The sequence below is a fragment of the Phyllopteryx taeniolatus genome, chromosome 4 (genome assembly GCF_024500385.1).
Source record: "Phyllopteryx taeniolatus isolate TA_2022b chromosome 4, UOR_Ptae_1.2, whole genome shotgun sequence".
Taxonomy (NCBI): domain Eukaryota; kingdom Metazoa; phylum Chordata; class Actinopteri; order Syngnathiformes; family Syngnathidae; genus Phyllopteryx; species Phyllopteryx taeniolatus.
The window spans coordinates 27,503,443-27,521,943 of record NC_084505.1 but is presented as its reverse complement, the minus strand read 5'-3'; the positions used below and the strand labels follow the sequence as shown (position 1 = coordinate 27,521,943).

Here is an 18,501-nt window from a genome sequence, read left to right as displayed (position 1 = left end):
TTTTTAATTGCCCAAATCAAAGTCCCCCAATCATTTTGGGGTGTTCGGGAAACATCAACTTGATACAATGTGAAGTATTGTGCAGCTTGATTTTGTGCTTATTGGGGATTGCACAAACATTTCCCAACGTTTCTGCCTGGACGAAGAAGAAGAGGACGAAGAGGAGGGAGGCATTGTATCTGTGCGTACAATGCCTTGAGCGAATCGTCACAAGATTTGGAGAATTCAAGCCCAGCAAATATCAAAACACTTTTTGGGGGTTGTTTTTTATGTTTTGGGTTAATAATGTTGAAAGAAGGCAAAAGCTGGTCTGCAGCATAAATGTGATTTTTTTTTTTTTCTTTCCCCCTTTTCGTGGGCTTGCTATGCTGTCAGCCTGATTGCAAAACACTGGAGTCACGTGAACAAAGACAGGTGGGAATAGGATCGGAGGTGTCAAGTCAAGTTTTTGGGGAAAAAGCGACAAAATTGATTTTCTCCTGCAAGCTTTTCACATATTTGGAACGAAATCAAAATGTTGTGGCGAGCTCGTCTCGTTGCAAACATCTCAAAACGTTCAACGGGCACAAACTTCCAGCCGAGCCTTTGAAATGATGCGTCCGCTTGATCCAAAATGTGCGGATGCTCTTGGCGAGCAAAAACAAAAACGTTTTGGCTGACTTTGGTGCCAAAGCGGGTTTGTGTGTCGCTTTTTCACACGGCTTCCCCAAACGGCTCCAAAGTGGACTCGTGCGGGCGCGGATGGGCGCCACAACGTCAGAGAGCGGAGATCTGGCCCCGATGCTCGCTGCCGTACGTGTGCAAACGCACGTCGTCCTCGTGTCGGCGTGAAAGCAGAAAAGCGCGATCACGCTACCGAAAGTCTTGGTGCAGGCCGCCGGGACGGATGAGCGTGTTCCTACAAAGACTTGGGGGACATTTTTCAAGCCGGTCGACAGGGAGTCGCACCGACGCTTCTTCGCATCCATTCGCCGTCCCGTCATGTTTTCCAACAAATGATCCTTTGGGGCGTTAGCCTCCTACTGCGAGCGACTCTGGCGAGATCCCGTATGGCGATTCTTGCTATTACTTTGAGAAGGAGACAAAATCGTGGCAGGCGGCCGAGGAGTCGCGCGTCGCACGGGAAGGTCACCTGGCCAGCTTCCACTCAAGGGAAGAGGCCGAGCCGCTGAGCACCGAGAGCAAATGACAAAAGCACAAACAAATCAGCCCACAATCATGCACGTCACGGTTGGCGGCGGTTCTTCGACTCACCATCTTGTTCTCCTTTCCTGAAGGTCAAGTGAGGTCAGGAACTGATCCTTGGGTGGGACGACGACGACGACAAACGCACCGAGTTAAACGTTGACTGCAGTGGAAAACGTTGTCACTTGGCAACAATTTAGCTGTCACGTTCAAAGTAAGAACAAACGTCTCATTTAGCAGAACAAATGATCCATACCTTTACAAAAAAGGTTATCATTTTACAAGAAAGCCGTAACATTTACAAAGTTGGAATTGTATGAGAATATCAGGGAATTTACTAGAAAAATGTCATGGAATAAAGTGTGAAAGGGTAAGAATGCATTTTTATGAATGGCCAAATGAGGAAACTAATTTTAATACATGAATGTTGCAACAAAGTTGTAATATTACTGAAATAGTTGTGCGTCTCTGAAAACGAAAAGCAACGTATTAAATGATTGAAGAGAGGCAGCTATAGTTACATAGCACATTTCATACACAATGTTTGAAAGGACATTTCAAAAAGTAGAGGAACTTTGATTTAATGGACAGAAACGTGTCCCAAAATAGTTCCAAGTGATAGTTCCACAATTGGCCACTGCTGTTTACTGGCGCTGTGGTGCGATATAAACAAAGATACGATGGCGTACTTCCGGTCGTGCAGCTGTTGTTGTGACAGATTGCAGATACATGGCGGCCATGTTAAACGTGGAGACCATTCAGGGACATGAGCTTCGCAGCTCACAGCACGCATTTCGGTCCGCTGTGCTATATTTCGCCGGAACAGCCGTGTGATCAGTCGTCTTATTTCGCACAAGAGTTGGGATTCTTTTTACACTTGTGTTGAAACAACATCTTGATAAAGCTGTCACAAGTACAGTGAGTTCAATAGTTTAAATTGTGGTTCAACCGTATAGAAATAAGACAGCTTACTAGCACAATGCAAGAAAAAGATTTTAAAAAATACTTTTAAGAGCTCAATCGTAAGCATGAGAAAAAGTTTATTCCATTTGTGTGCATATACATATACAATCAGGAAAAGTTCGACAAAATAAAATTGTACATTGTCCTCTAGAATCCACAAACCGTTTCAACAGAGGAATTTTTATTAAAAAAAAGGCACCGATAAGAACCAATGTTAACAGTTTGCAGAATTGTAAAAATCCAAATACTGAATGGAATGGACTCTCTCTCTTTATTCTTTTTTCCTTGTTTATTGACCCACAGATTCTTTCTGTTGTGTGTCCTATAAGATCAGCAGTCACACCGATTGTTACTTTCTTGTTGTTTTGAATGATGCTGCACCTTCTTAACCAGATCAGCTTGACAAAGAGAGCCGTCTCCATGGGTTTTGACAGATTGTATGATGACTTTGAACATGGAGCCCTTTAGGACTCGCCGTGTGGAATTCAAAAGTTTGAATGACTTCTTCCTATCCCTTTTCAACATGTATATTTCTTCTGCAGATTATTTAATTCAACTCGAATAAAAATGTAAAGACAATTCATTGACTGAATGGGGTTTCCATGGCAACAGAGCGGCACAAGGGGGGAAATGGGTGAGCTCGGCGGCTGCCCTCCATACTGAGTTGGTTTGAGGAAAGAATTGCAATGATTTTTTGAAGTTCAATACAGTAAAAAATGTTTTAAAGGCAGTAACACAAGTGAGATAAGTTACTTACGTTTTTTTTTTTTAATTATTATTTATTTATTTTTTAAATGGACTTTCACTTAATATAGCCCCTTTCTACCTTCAAAAGTACTTAAACACTGTCACGTCATTCACCCACCAATGACAGCATCGGGAGCAACTTGGGCTTCAGTATCTTGCTGAAGGGCACTTCAACACGGTCACATTTGCTGGGGACCACCCCCACAATAAGTGAAATCCCACAAGTCGCGACCACATATTGGATACGGTCTTTTAAAGCTGTATGAACCTCCCCAGTCTCCTGTTAATCCTCCGCGCATACTCATTTGAATGAATGAAAAGAAACGAGCGGCACGCTGGACAACTGGCTAGCACATCTGCCTCACAGTCCTAAGGTTGTGGGTTCCAATCTGGCCTCGCCTGTGTGGCGTTTGCATGTTCTCCCCGTGCCTGTGTGGCATCCCAAAACATGCACGCTAGGTTCATTGAAGAATAAATTGCTCGCAGGTGTGAATGTGAGTGCCAATGGTTCTTTGTTTCTATGTGCCCTGCGATTGGCTGGCGACCGGTTCAGGGAGTACCCCGCCTCTCGCCCGAAGATAGCCGGAATGGGCTCCAGCACGCCCGCGACCCGCATGAGGAGACGCGGTACAGAAAATGGATGGATGGCTGAAAGGAAACTGATGGTATAGTTTCACATTTCCAGTCTAATTCAAGAATCAGGACAAAGAAAAACAAGTGCTAAACTACCGTTTAGTGAAATGCCAAACTTTTTATTCAGACTAAGGCCGGTTTCAAATCTTAAAATGTTAAACAAGGACTTTTCAAATCTTAAGATGTTAACAGTATTGGTTGTATTGTGTGTGGTGTCCTCCAATAATCTCAACACAGAACACCACACACAGATTCTCTTCCGCCGCTGATCTCAAATTCTCGCATGATCTCACAAAGCCGAAAAAGAGACGTGTTCAGAATACGACGCGATGTTTGTCGAGTGGGTCCGAAGGTTGCCGGTGCCTTAAATAATGACATGTTCTCAACAAATGACTTGCTTTGGAAAATCTGGGGGAAGCTACTTTTACCAACCCCCCCTAAAAAAAATAACATCAGGTCAGACATGTTTTTATTTGGTCTTTTTCTTTTGTTGAGTCAGGGCGCTTCTTGAATAAGTTACGGCTTTATTATGTTCCATGTCACAATTCACGGCGTCGTTCCCCACACACACACACACACTAAGAGTTTGGGTCGTAACTATTGAACACCTTCTTGATTTACGCTTGCCGGCCCCGACCTGTTCCGGACAGAATTGTTACTGAAACACGGGGCACGATCTGAGCGCTTCCGTCGCAGAAGCGTACCGCAGGATGTTGTCCCGAAAACACGTGAGCTGCTTCCGCGCGTCCTTGCTGGCGGCTCTGCGGAACTTCATGGAGAGCAGCTTGGAGCACAGGTAGTGGAGCCAAAGCACGTTGGAATGAGGGTGGTAGCTGTCCCACTTGTTGCTGCCACGGACAAAACAGAGCAAAGGTTCTATGAATGATGGCCTCGATAACCCTGGTATGTTATTCAGACATCTTCAAGGGGATCTGCAGGAAGCCCAAGAATCATTTTGCACTGAACAAATGTATTCGCTTTATCGGCCGGAAGCGCAGTGAATGGAGTTGGTTCATCTCAACTATAACGACTTGTGGTTTAGGACCTGCGGATTCACCTATTTGCGGATTTTTCTCCGAAAATGCTTTTTGGCGGTTTATACAAGAATTTTCTGGGTAAAAAACAAAACAAAAAAATCTTCAATGCAATTAAAAATGATCTGCGGATTCTCGCTGTTCGTGGTCCCTGGCCCCCACGAATAACTTAGTTTACTTCTTGCTTTTAACATTGCATTTCCTTATTGTAAAGTTAATGATGGCATTCATATGGCATGCCGGTACTTAACAAAGGGGGCAAAGCTTCAATACATGCGGCCTCACTATTCGACGAGCAGGACGTCGCTCTCAGTCTCAATCTAATCATTCTTTTCTAGCAGTTTTTAACAAAGTGTCACCAAACCGATTAATAACCAGCATCCAGGCAATTTATGAACCCTTAACAAAGACATAGTTAGTGTGGATGAGGATGAGTGCAGATAAGTGGTGGTATCGAGAATGGGGATCAATACGGCGGATAGGAACCGGGCTGGACTGCAAATAACAAAAATCCGTGGATCGTTGACGGCCATTATAATAGCATTTAAGAAAAAAATATATATGTTTTTTAAATTCTTGAATAAGCGTGGCTACGCCACCAATAAGCCCAAAACAGAAAAAAATAATAACTGGAAAAAAATGGACCAAAAAAAAAAAAAAAAAAGAATCCGGATGCTGAACTGGGAGTATCTTCTTGGCGATGAGGCCACTATGCCTTGAGAGATCAGGTGAGTCGTGGGAAATTAGCCAGTTTCACTTAATTGGTCTGAAAATTATTGATTTTCTACAAATAGTACATCTTTGTTCATCTATCTACGCTAGCGCCGTATAGTGACAGGTAGAATAATTCAATGTTCTTTTACTAGATAATTAACACCTGTTGTCAACATTAATGAGTAAATGAGATCATTATTTCAGTACATACTGAGAATGTTTTGTGACGTTTTGTTTTTGTTTAATTTTGAGCTGAGACTTTTCTAAATGTAAAATATGTGCCTGGAGCAATACAAAACAAAAATAAAAGTTCAATAAATGGACTGACCCATTCTCTTCTCTCATGCGTCTGTAGATGTCAAACTGGTAATCTCCCTGACCCGTGAAGAGCTCCTCATCATTGGAGATGTCGCAAGACACCGTCAGGCCGTCTGGGGAGAACACAGCTCATTGCAGTCACTTTCATTCAGTTAAACAAAACAAAGACAAATTGAAGTCCCTCAGGAGGAGACGGATCGTGAGAAAGTCCACTGACCAATTTCCAGTCTGGACAAAGAGTAGTCAATGATGCGGACGAACACCCCTTTAACTTCCACGGAGTGGGCTGCCCCGTTGAGGAGGAAGCTTCCGGTCTTCTGCTTTGTTGTTTTCACGAGGACGTTGCCCCAGTGGAGGTCCCTTTGCACAAAGAGTCAAAGTCATCAATGACAAATGCAACAGTGCACACACGCGGAGACGAAGGAAACAAGCGACACCAGCAGGAAAAGGAGACAATTCATTTTCATAGAGAATACAAATTCTGGGGAATTTTTTTTTTTTTTTAACGAAGGTGCGTCTAATGGAACTGTTGCCAACAGTCCCTTCTGAGAGAATCGTCACCAAAACATTTCCATACAGACAGACGACACCGCATCAGCTCCTCCACTCTTGAGCCACTTGGTGTTTCTCAATGCCAGTCTTAACCGGAGGCAAGTTATCTGGATGGAGATTTTCTTTTCTTTTCTTTGTACATAACTAATATTTACTTCTTTTGTAGTGATTCAATTTTTTTCCACTTTAAATTTGTTTAGTAGTTAAAAGCGGAATTGTATATACGTTTGTTTTTGTATTGTCTATATTTTTTGGTAGCACTATGGAAGAGCAGGGATCACCAACCCGGTGCCCGCAGGCACGAGTAGCCAACAGGTCTGTTCTAAAAATAGCTCACCACTGATGGAATATTGTGATTTATTTAAACTTAGCATGGAACATAAAATAGATTGCGTTCAGGTGGAAAAAAAACATTTTTATATACCCAAATTTTTCAAAAGAATACATTTTAGAGCTGGAATTTAAATACAGTGATGACGCGCTATTTTTGTTCAAGGTTATCATACCGTCAGAATCTGATGCCGTCCCACGCCGACGTCCGAGCAATTCAAACAAGTCCGAGAAATTGTGCTGCTTTTCATAAGTCTACGTTGTGTGACAAAAATCTTTGTCCAGCAATTTTGATATTTTACACAAGGCTACAAAGCTCAGCAGCTAGCAGAGAAGAATTGTATTTTTGTTTAAAAATGCCGAGCTGCTGGATCAAATTGTTTTATTTTATCAAGAGGAAACAAAAGCCTCCACTCCTGAATATTCTTTTGAATTCATAAAATGACGAAAGATTTAAAGGCCCATGTTTTGCTGCTTCATTGCTTTTACTGATTTTTGATGTTTTTGCCATGGTATTGTGTCAGTATCGGTATCGAGATTCAGTACTTTATGCAGGTATAGTATCTCCGTCCTAATTTTGGTATTGTGACAAGTTAACACTAGCGTGTGGTCAACAGGAAATTTGGTCGAGCCACAGACCGATTGTGACGGTAAACGGAACGCTCGTTCGAAAGCGACCTGACGCTCGCACTGTCGCCAGACACAAAGAAAGAAGCAGCTGGTTGCGTTGAGGCTTTCATTCACCACAATAGAAATGAAAAGACGAAGAGTCTTCAACAGTAGCAACAAATCTGAATGTGTGTACCTGGCACTACAAAGCAACCAACAAAAGATGTACCTGTGTTCAAAGTGCAGCTGCTGCTCAGCCACGGCCAGCGCGGCGGTCACCTGGTGAAGGATGCTCTTTGCCACGACCAACGACGACAACTTCAGGACACAAGAGATGTTGGAATGTTGAGATTGAGAAGATTCACACTACAAAGGATTGTTTTGTTGTTTGCCCTCCTTTGGGTACCATTGAGTAAACAGAGAGCAGCAGGTCTTGAAAAAAAACAGTATCATATGACTGTCGGACATTAATACACAAACACTCCAAAGTTTTGCGTGTGAATACCGTTCGGTTGCTGCTCTCCAGGTCGACACCGCCAAACTCAAACTCCAGGATTATAAATAACTGGTCATTTTCAAAGAAATCTACACAACACACAGACAGAAGAAATGGGGGAAAACGTGTAAAACAATACACGACAAATACAGTGACCCCCCACTATATCGCAAGTCCTGTTTTGTGCCGCTGCTAACCTGCTCATTTGAAGCCATCGTTTATGGCTTTTTACAGTATACGAGCAAGTCCGAATTTAGACAAAGATGCATTCCTCGTAGCAATGAGACCGACTGGAACAGATGTAGTGTCATCCGGCATACGCGCAACCTACTTCTGCATTCACCAACGGGTTGCTCACGTAACATTCCGCATATAGCGGAATTAATAGCGAAGAAGAGGCAGAACTATAAGCTACAGCATTACTGTTGTTGTTGTTTCCACAGAGTACGAGGAGACGCCTGATGGTATTGTTATTGTTTACAGTAAACAAACAGCTAGAAGCAAGCAGGCGTTGCCTTTTATTTGGACAAGACTCGCCGACATGACCAGGCCTCACCCCAAATGCCACAGGCATGTACAAAGACACGAGAAACAGTTTTCTCTTCACATTTTATGCTTGCAGTTTGTTTTTCTGTGTTCAAATACATTTACAATGCGTTTTAATATGTGCCTCTTAATGAGGTTAAATTTGTTTTAAGCTTGTGGGAGGGGTAAAACAGATTTTCACACGTGGGTCTGGACTAGATGCCCACGATAAACAGAATCAGAATCATTTTTATTTCCCAAGTAACGTCCAAAAAAACACACAAGGAATTTGTCTCCGGTAGTTGGAGCCGCTCTTGTACGACAACAGACAGTCAATTGACAGAGAACACTTTGGAGACAGTGACAAAAAAAAAAAAAAAAAAAACAGTCACTGAGCAATAAAGGGTTAATAGTTATCTGGTAATGCCGGTACATTATTATTATTTTTTTGACAATTGTGCAAAAAGATGCAGAGTCCTCTAGTACTTAGAGCAGTTCGAATGACTAATATTGCAATAGTCCGCTACAATGAGCATTGTGCAAAGGGCGCCGAGACTTCAAGCGAATAGTGCGATAATCTGGGACAATGTTGATTGTGCAAATGTTGCAGATACTCCTCATTGTACTGTATACCGACCCATGGGAATTTTTGGAGGCCGATTCCGAGACTTGGCATAACAGAATTCTGACGACAAATTAATCGGCCCACAAATTAAAAAAATAATGACTAAAATAACTTCTGTTTTGGTCCCACAAGACTTACAACAATAAAGATATGAATTCCAGGCAAAACATTCGACTGTTTTCGGCAAAAATTGTGTGATGTTTTAAAGAGGTTTATTTGAATGTCATTGTCTTATGTTGTAATGTGTAAAAAAGAAAAATCTTCAAAATATCAGCCAATATTTGCTTATTTTAAAAAGGGCTAATATTGGTCGCGCTCTACTGTAGACATTGTCCCTCGAATTATTCCCCAGTAACAAGTAGAATATATTCAGTCAAATGATCTTTGAGGATTGTGTTAGAGCCATTTTAGACTTTAGTGTGTTCACGTCGCTGGATGCAAAAGAGCGAGAAGAAGGAAAACCTGGTCTGTCATTCTCCGAGCCCTTTTTCCTATCAAAGGCGTCCCAGGCCTTCAGGAACTCAGGAGGGTAGCGGCCTCGGACACAGTGGAGACTGTGAGGGAACGAGAAAAACGTCAACCGCCGCACAGAGATGAGCACAAGGAAGCCGAGAGTGCATTTACTCATTAAGTCCAATGAAGCTGCTGGTCTGGTTCTGGTGCTTTTCTTTCAGGCTGCTTAACTCCCTGTCACAACACAATATGGTTTACAAACCCGATGCTCAACACCATCATGACACATCTACAAAATTAGGGTGGAGCTTATATTAGTGTGACACAAATAAAAGGACAGTTTACTTTGAGATAATAATCTCATGGAGGATCTCCCCAAAGGTCTTCTGGTCTTCCCCATTCACCTTCTCGTTGCCCTCCAATGGAATGACCTGGAAGGACAGCAAGAGTCTCCTCAGGCTTCATTCATCAATTTCAAACACTTTTATTTGAGTCTTTCAAGCTTTTCAAATATTTTACAGTGATACTAAATCACGTATTTACACCTAAATATGATGTTAGGCTTAAGCTTTTGGGTGAAATTTCAGGATGAACCTTAAAATGCACTCAAACCTACAGGTGAACTTCATTTGACTTCCATTTTCTTTTACTGTTTCAGTACATTTTTGAACAACTTGCTGTTCTCCAAAAAGGAGAAAATTCCCTGCAGGTGTTTGATCCAGGAATGGACCAAAACATTTCCGGGTTCAATTAGGACCGATATTTAAATGTTCCTCTTCAACATGCTGCTCACATGTTGACATCATGAGACCAAGACAACATCACAACAATTGATCAACAGTACCTCGCCATTGTGAGATTTCAACTGGGATGTTCTTAGAAGGAAGCGGCCACTCCGCTTAGAGTTTCCCAGTTTTGTTAGCAGATTGCAAAAGAGAGACTGCAAGAGTCACAGAAAGGCAAGGAAGTGGAGGTCGTAGCCCCGCCCACAAAATCAGGACAATTCAAACGGTAAAAAAGATATCTATAACTCAACAATTCAAAATTATATTCTTGTAAGTCTTTGCATATGTTTTTCAACACTTCAAACATAGTTCATGTATTTAGAAACAAAACACATATCTCCTTAGAGCCTATTTAACTGTAAAGGTTGTCGTCCATTTTTGGTTCATTCTGAAATTTCACCTGGTAGCAATCAATCATGCACACTGTATGTACACACGTACTTTAAGAGCAACCGTTTCTCCTGACGAGTTGCTGGTGGAGAAGACCTCACCGAAGGTCCCCTCCCCAATCTTGGTGCATCGTTTCATCTGAAGTGGGGAAATGCACTCCTTCCAGGGCAGCGGACCCCGCTGGCCGCACTCAGCGTACACTTTCTCGGCATCTGACAAATCTGCGTCATACATGAGCTGCTGGGGGAGGGGGGGCAGACGCATAGCGCTATTTGGTAGTTTTCTTTTGTATGCGGATTGGCTCTGTGGCGTCAAAAGATGCCGAGGCCTTCATTCATACCTGGTTGATGTCTGTTGGCTTCGGCTTTTTAGAAGTCTGCGGCGTGAGCAGCACTAAAGAGGGTCCGAAGAGAGCGGTTTTAAGTGGTTAAATGAAGAGAAAATAAGCACGAGCACATACAGTACCGTATGAGCCCTACCTTTGCGGTGCACGGAGAGGGCGGCTTTGAGCCGATTCCAGTGCTGCGTGCGCGGCGTGAAGTCGGCCAGCGGCGACGACAGTTTGAGCGGACTCGTCCTCTCTGGGGTGGACAAAGTCATCGTATGCCCCTGAAGCTGCTGCACGCGAGGACGGACACCCGAGTTAGTCACTGAGGAAACGGCATCAGCTCGATTCATTTGAAAGTCTTACAACTACTAAGTTGAACCGCTAACGTGAGGACCGTGCCAATCTGATTAAGGCACCATCCTCAGAAACGAGGATTTTTCAAAAACTAACAGGGATTGACAGAATTGGAGTTGAACTATATGAGACATTATGAGAATTTACAGAAATACACCACAAATTTGCATGTAGGAAATGAACTTTTGACTGAAGAGATTTTTATATGGGGGTTCAAATAGGTTTATTTTATTAAGAATTCATGTCTGATTATGTTAAGCACTATTTGAATTTGTATTCTATTTTGCAGTGGTGTTTGAATAAGTTTGCGAGGAATTATAATAGAGAATATTTGGGGAATTTTAACAAAAATTGTATTAAAAAAAGGCTCCACCTCATTTATTTATTTATATTTTTTTTTAATAATTGAAGCACGGCCCAGTACCAAATGGACCACTCCAGATATCATTGCTATAATATAGGAATAATTTAGGACCTAATACAGACCATTGTGGAATCCCACCAGTGACCTTGAACGGTAACTATTGTAGTGTGTGTGCACGCAAGTCTTCTAATGACATTAACGCATGAAACACAATTTCCAAATGTGCTCACGGCTGCCCTCCTATGCGGTTGTCGCCGTGTCACGCTCAACTGCAGTTGGTCAGGTTGAGCCCAGATCAGATGGTTGACGGTGCAGTCGGCAGCCCTCCTCGCGCTCTTCCGCTTGAACGTGCGCGGCGTTCGCATTCTGCCGTCGTTCTTCCAGCGACTCACGCTCAGACCGCTGACGCATGCCTTTCGGGTGGTCGCCGGCTGGCCCGGTAAAAGGCTCACTCTCTTCACCTTCTTTTTACCAACCGGCCCGTAAGCTTGTTGATCAACTTTAGAGCATTTTTTGTTGGCTTCTTTGTCCAAGCTGTCAGAATCAGCCAGGCCCTTTTCTACACCCTTGCATGAAATCTTATCATGATTAGAGTCTGTTTCAGTCTGGTGCTTGCTTCTCGTCAGGTCCTCATTGGACAAATCTGAAACATTTGTGAGTGATTTACACTGTTTGCCTTTTTGTTGCAGCTCCTTCAGTTGTGTGGAAGTCAGTCTTTGTATTTGTACGGCGAGTTTGTCAGTTAGGCATTTTTGGACCAATGCCGTCGAGGGGCTCTGTGCCCTGGACTGCGTGTCAACGTTGTATCTCGATCGGCCTTCAGACAATCTTTGGGAGCTCGCTCTTTTAATTTCCTCCAACTCCAATTGTTCAACCAAAACTTTGCACTTGTTTCCTTCAAATGTATCATCTGCAGCCTGCTCCCCTGTTGCCATTTCCCCAGGACAGCCGGCTGTTAATTGTGCACAAGTGAATAACTCAAAGCTGCTGTTGCTGTGCCGCGTGGATTCAACAGTATGCGCTGACGTCGACTCTTCCGTGAATTCAATTCCTGCCGATAGCGAAAGGCCGATGGGAATATCTGAAGTTTGGGAATCCGGCTCGTCGTTTGTGGATGACCGCCTGCCGTCTTCATCTTCAGCGGTAGCTAAATTAGACTCGTTTGACTGTTGTGCTGATAAAATATCAATGAAAATGGGACTCTGCTCAGTGGTTGTCCTTCTGCGAGCTGAGCTAAGATCAGCAAGGCGGGAGGCGTAGGCAGTCTTAGTGCAAAGTTGACTGACAGTAAGGCTGCCTAATCGCTTCACCTGCACGGTGCAGCGCTGGGTCAAACATTTCTCCTTCAGAACTTCAGTCAGTGAGAGCAAGTCTTCCACTGTGGACACAAAACAGCTGCCGCTTCCTCTGTGTGCAGTCAGCAGATGTTTGCTTCCCGACGCACAGTTGTTGTTCTTCACCTTGCAGTCTCTACTTGTCTCGTTCATACTCCTCGGGTGCATATAAAGGTCATACGAATGTCCTTCGTGGAAAGGCGGGTGTGCTTTTTCCGTCGGCTCACCGACACTTGACTGCTGATTCTCGTCGGAGTGAAGCACTACGGGTGGTGCGCAACATGGCTGCCTCAGAGAGTCCTGGTCTTCTGGGCACGCGCTCGCACCTATGTAGATGACGGACAAGGATGTGGGCTTCGGGGATCGATCGGAGACGGGGAAGGGAGGAATATGGGGGCGTTTGCTCGACAGGCACGCTGAGGGCGTCGAGCAAAAGATGGGCTTCTTGGGGGGCGGTCCGAGGCTACTGTCCAAGTTGCTAGTGGAATTCTCCACACTTGAATCTAGCATTGATAGGAGGACCATTTTCTTCCTGTCAGGACACCAGATTTGACTTTCCTCTTCAGAAATAAAGTCATCAAAAGAGTTGATAACATCGCCTTTTGCCTTTGACACTTTGAGTTTAGTGGTGACGGGGCGCCGACGACAAGTCACATTGCAGCCCAGCGAAGGATGAGGAAGACTGTGGAAAATAGAAAGGAGAGATGACCTAAGACCTTTTTCAACACTTGGCATTTAGCGGACAACAGAAGGAACCTGCAGACCAGGGATGGGGATTTGAGTCGATTCATCCATCAACGTTTCTCCCATTAGATCCCATTCTCCAAGTATATATTTTCTACACACTAATACAAGGACCTACTTGGAAGCTGTATTGATTTGAAGTGGTTTTTTGCGGCCTTTTGCAGATGACGACAGATCTTCGTCACTCTCTCTGGTAATCGGATGCTGCCGCTCCTTTTGCCTAATTGTGACTTTTGTCCTGCTGGTGCATCAACAAAGGTCAGGTAGAAACAATTTGGACACAAAACCTCTGCCGGGTCATGATCTGGCTTTTCATTCAACGAAATAAAACCAGTAACAGCACAATTTCAGTTCAACAACATTTTTTTCGTACCATTTAATATCTCAAGCATTTTTGGAGGTTCTCTTAACGTTGAACCACACAGACCAAAAAAAAAAAAAAAAAAAGTCTTGGAAATGTGACATCTCAGAAAATTATTGTTAACAAGCCAGACAATGAATGAATTCAAATAAATCGCACAGTATTTCAAAATGCTTCCAAATGGTCAAGAATTGAGACGTTCTTTCAGCTTGCAGACGCTGCAGGCGTGTCGCGGAATGCTCTGAAAACCCCGGAACTTGTAAATAACTTGAAAATGTGTGCCAACAACAACAAACAACTATCAAATCCAAATTGTCAAGCAGAGCTAGACGGAGAGTAAGCATCTAACGTGACTCCAATGAATGTGAGTCAAAGCAGGAGTCGATTAGTCAAAGGTGCGTGTTGGTGCGCAGACCTCGTCGTCTTGGCCCGTGGAGCAGGCCGAGGACAGAAGAGGAGGGGCACGCCGGAAACGTCCTCATCGCTGACGTTTTCCTTCGCCTTCCTCCCAGTCGGACGGGCCAACTTTCCTTTGGAAGAACAATTCTTTGCTCTAAAAATTGAAAAGCACACTTATAAATGTGAAGATACTACATGTAATATAACGTGATGAGAAGAGGAAGCATACCATACCAAATGGGATGTGTTAAACTTGAATCACCACTTTCCGACTAAATTAAAATATTTCGATCAAAAAAAAATATCGCTTACTTACATAAATGCAACATAACGTGATGAGAAGAGGAAGCATACCGTACCAAACGGGATGGTGCTAAATTTGAATCAACACTTTACAACTCAATTAAAACCTTTCAATCAAAAAATACAATCACTCACATAAATACAAGAAAATCAATATAAAATGTAAAATAAAATACTTACAAGGCTCTACACTATCTTTGATTTGGTCGCACCCCCCTTTTGGGGGGAATGGGGCCACAGCATAGAGACCGCCATTTTTCGAGCGGGAACGAGGAAAACAAATTCAGCAGGAGTGGAACCCATGATTGTGGGAGTTGACGGGGGTGGCAACCATGACGAGAGTGAAACCATGATGCAGTTACAGTAGATTTGGGATTTGATTGGGAGGGACGACTGTGGGCTCAACCTCTGTGGGGGTGGGAGGGAGCGGGAGGCAACATGTGGCACCTTCTCACGCAGCACGACCAGGCATGATGCAGTCTTATTGGCAGAACGGAGCTTCATATGAAATAAAGATTGGCCGTGACTCGCGTTATATACAGCATCCGCAAAAGATTTTACTGTGAATATGAAATTGGTCTGCAAAAAGCAGTGGCTTACAAAGCCGGTCATTTCTTTGAAATCATTTTAAAAGCCGGTGAAAATATTTTCAAATAAAAGCAAAGCATAACAACAGGCTGGCATTTATATGTTTACATGTACAAGTATTGTTTTTTTTTTTTTTCCTTACTTTCCATAAACGCTGTACTTAAATTAGTGTCACAGCAGCATAACCTTAACTAAATGGGTTGGGGTCTAAGAATGTTTTTTATAATTGAATATAAAATGTTTTTTGTGAACAAACAAGTACAACTTGATTTTCTTTATCAATGTGGCTGCTTTAAAAACATGCAATACATAAAATTACAGCCAAGTCAAGTTTATTTGTATCTCTCAATCACAAAAGTATCTGAAAGGGCTTCACAGGCCCACAGTTGGCAAAGATTGACGACTAAGGACATTAGGCGTCGCTGTGCTCGTACCAACGCCGCACCGCCTTTGCTTGGCTTCCCGTAAGTCTTTTCACAACGTAATACTGAACACAGAAGATCCTGACAACGGTACGTAGGCTCTGCCCACCAGGGAGTGGCATTTCCAAGCCAAAATACAACAAAAACAGCACTTAGTGTACTACGACCAGACGGCCATTACGCCTGCTCGAGTGGCGCGGGGATCTCAAATTGATACTTGAGGGACTTTGAGCGACTGTATGCGCTGTAGTGTATCAGAAAGGAAAACGGTGGTTATCGATTGGCAGACTCGCGGCACAATCTCCACACAGTAGGAGCCAAAATCTATCAGTGGCGGCCAAAGTTCATTTGTGGCCGCCCGCCACAAACAAATGTATATTATCATACAGTATTACCATTATTATTATCATTAGATCTAAAGCATATTGTCAAACTCAAGGCCTGCGGGCCAGATCTGGCCCTTCATGTCATTTTATGTTGCCACAAAGCTTTGCCACAATTTTTCTCGACTTCTGTTCCAAAGTAGTTTGCCATCATAAATATGATGATAGGCCAATTATGCAATATGAAGGGGCAAGGTTCCCACACCGAACATATTAGGTAAGGCGAAAGAAGTGTAACTTCCTTGCGCTCTTAACACGTGCCGAGTTCATTGAAAAACACAGAACAGCTCAGGTTCTGGCAAGCCGACGTCATGGCTAGTGACAAGCTTTTGGCAAAACATCAAACTTGAGAACTCATTTGAAATGGCATCGAGCAAATGCGAAGTGTACACGAAGGAGAGACGGCCCAAGACCTCTCGCAAAACTTGACATTTAGCATTTAACAATAAAAGGAACCTGCAAACTAGTGATGGGCACTATAGTTCATTTCTCGATCAACCGACATGGAAACGGGAGTTGAAAATCTTCAGACGCTTTCTCTTATTCCATTAAAAGTATGAGTGTGACTTTTCCCCATAGTTATACAATCACTTTCTTGGACGTTTGAAGTGGATGTTTGTGACTTTGTAGAGTAAATGACAGCTCTTCCTCGCTTTCTCCGGTAATCGGACGACGCTTCGCTTTCAGTCATTTCAATTACTGCCCCAAAATTATCTTTATAAAATAATTAAAACAATTGATAATACCAAATTTTTAATACCATTAAACATTTTCCTTGTTACATAAAACATAAGCTATCATTTTTTATTCCCTTACTGTTCCTAATGTGAACTGAAATGTGACCTTAAAACCAAGTAATGTACCCACAAGTGATCGAATATTTATGTAAAAAAAGGTCTTCAGATTAAAAAAAAAAAAAGCAGAATTGAAAGGTCATGATGGGTGTCTCCAAGTAAGTTGAACGACAGACAGTGAAAGAAGCTGAAAGAAATCTTATTCACAGTGTGTATGAATTACAAAGTCTAGTAACAAAGTAACACTTAGCAAATATAACAGATACTCAAATAAAAATGTATTTTTGCTCATCTATTTATGCCATCGCCGTATCGTGACAGGCAGAACAATTAAACGCTCTTCCATTAGCTGGCGTAAGGTACAACAAACCTTTTGCCATCCATACAACAGAATAATAGCTTTGTGGTCAAATCATTTCACTATAAGTACATTTGGGAGTTAAATGACACGAGAAATTCATTATTTCAGTATTCAAAGGTTCAGTGACATTTTTGTTTGGTGGTGAGCTGTGAAATTTTTCGATTGAAAAATGGGTGCCTTAGCTCAATAAAGATTGGGAAATTGAAATAAACGATGGCTGGATGAGGAAGACAAAAAGTCTATTGCACGAATGCATCGGTTCGCAACGGTTGTCGCTCGGGACCCGCATATTTTTTTGTGTGTCGCTGAGTTGCGAGCAACTTTTACAGAAGGATCAATCAAGAAGATCCATTTTCCGTACCGCTTATCCTCACGCGGGTCGCGGGCGTGCCGGTGCCCATCTGAGGTGACTTTGGACGAGAGGCGGGGCACGCCCTGAACTGGTCGCCAGCCAATCACAGGGCACATATAGGCAAACAACCATTGGCACTCACATTCACACCAACGGGCAATTTCGAGTCTTCAATCAACCTAGCGCGCATGCTTTTGGGATGTGGGGGGAAAGCGGAGTACCCGGAGAAAAGCCACACAGGCACAGGGAGAACATGCAAACTCCACAAAGGCTACCGTGCTGCCAATAAAGAACACGTATGCTTCCCAAACAGTCTTTGTAAACATAAATATCATATTTTTAAAAACAACTACTCACACTTACATGTTGAAAGTGTCTTTCAGAGTACCGTATTAAGAACTCCGTGGATGGACATACTGTAACTGCATGTACAAAAATTTATTGTTGGCACTGATCTCTTTATTTTTAGGAAAGTGCAACATAAATAGTTGATCTTCCTTCTAGTAAACGAAGGCTGCACACCAAAGCAACTGCACCAGTTTGGACAGTGTGAATGATTCTTTCATCCCTTTTTGACAACCCGTGTGCGAGCCACTTTTGGCCCGCGACCCACGAGTTGAGAACCACTGCAATGTTCGTGTTTGTTCCGTATTCGTTGTGTGCAGTTGTCCCTCGCGCCACAACAAACGAAGTTTTTTTCTTACCTGATTTTGTGTTTTTTGTCGGGTTCAAATGAGGAATCGTCGCTGTGTGTCGACAGGGAGCTGTCGAAGGCCTGCTTGTGCTTCTTCGGTGAAAACCAGGCCGTTAACCTGCGCCTTTTCCTCCCGTAAGTCCTCAGAAATATTGGCTTAACGCTGCTCATTGTGGACTAAAACACTTGCTCGAGATTTGCAAATATTCCGAGAATGTCGCCAGCTTTCAACTCGAGCTCACTTTGTCGCGTTGGCCGCCCGCTCGTCCTTCAAACCAACGACGTCATCATCAGCCGGCTGATTGGTCGACAAGGAGGACAGATTTGTATGCGGCGCCACCTGCCGGATTGGAGTAAACGT

At 43.1% G+C, this 18,501-nt stretch overlaps 1 protein-coding gene across 3 annotated transcripts; it reads right to left on the bottom strand.

Annotated features, from left to right (window-relative positions):
• Nucleotides 1-2,208: 2,208 nt before the first annotated feature.
• Nucleotides 2,209-18,476, bottom strand: haspin (histone H3 associated protein kinase). Of its 3 annotated transcripts, none has more exons than XM_061771160.1 (15): nucleotides 18,151-18,476; nucleotides 14,260-14,397; nucleotides 13,602-13,724; nucleotides 11,636-13,421; nucleotides 10,839-10,977; nucleotides 10,700-10,752; nucleotides 10,411-10,599; nucleotides 9,530-9,615; nucleotides 9,356-9,418; nucleotides 9,194-9,285; nucleotides 7,591-7,670; nucleotides 7,315-7,403; nucleotides 5,812-5,954; nucleotides 5,605-5,707; nucleotides 2,209-4,376 (listed from the first exon to the last, which is right to left on the bottom strand). In XM_061771160.1, the coding sequence occupies exons 1-15, from the start codon at nucleotides 18,309-18,311 to the stop codon at nucleotides 4,184-4,186; spliced, it is 3,438 nt and encodes a 1,145-aa protein (XP_061627144.1). In that variant the 5' UTR covers nucleotides 18,312-18,476; the 3' UTR covers nucleotides 2,209-4,183. The 3 variants fall into 3 exon arrangements, with proteins under 3 accessions (XP_061627144.1, XP_061627146.1, XP_061627145.1); XM_061771162.1 differs by having other exon boundaries at nucleotides 10,411-10,596; XM_061771161.1 differs by having other exon boundaries at nucleotides 13,602-13,721; nucleotides 18,151-18,475.
• Nucleotides 18,477-18,501: the final 25 nt, after the last annotated feature.

Bases quoted from the DNA above. Each gene is read 5' to 3' on its own strand.
- haspin (XM_061771160.1), bottom strand. From the start codon at position 18,311: ATGAGCAGCGTTAAGCCAATATTTCTGAGGACTTACGGGAGGAAAAGG. The intron at 10,600-10,699 runs GTATGAATGAAG...CCCCTCCCCCAG, and splicing joins AGCCAACAGACATCAACCAG to CAGCTCATGTATGACGCAGA. The intron at 9,286-9,355 runs GTAAATGCACTC...GTTCCCTCACAG, and splicing joins AGCTTCATTGGACTTAATGA to TCTCCACTGTGTCCGAGGCC.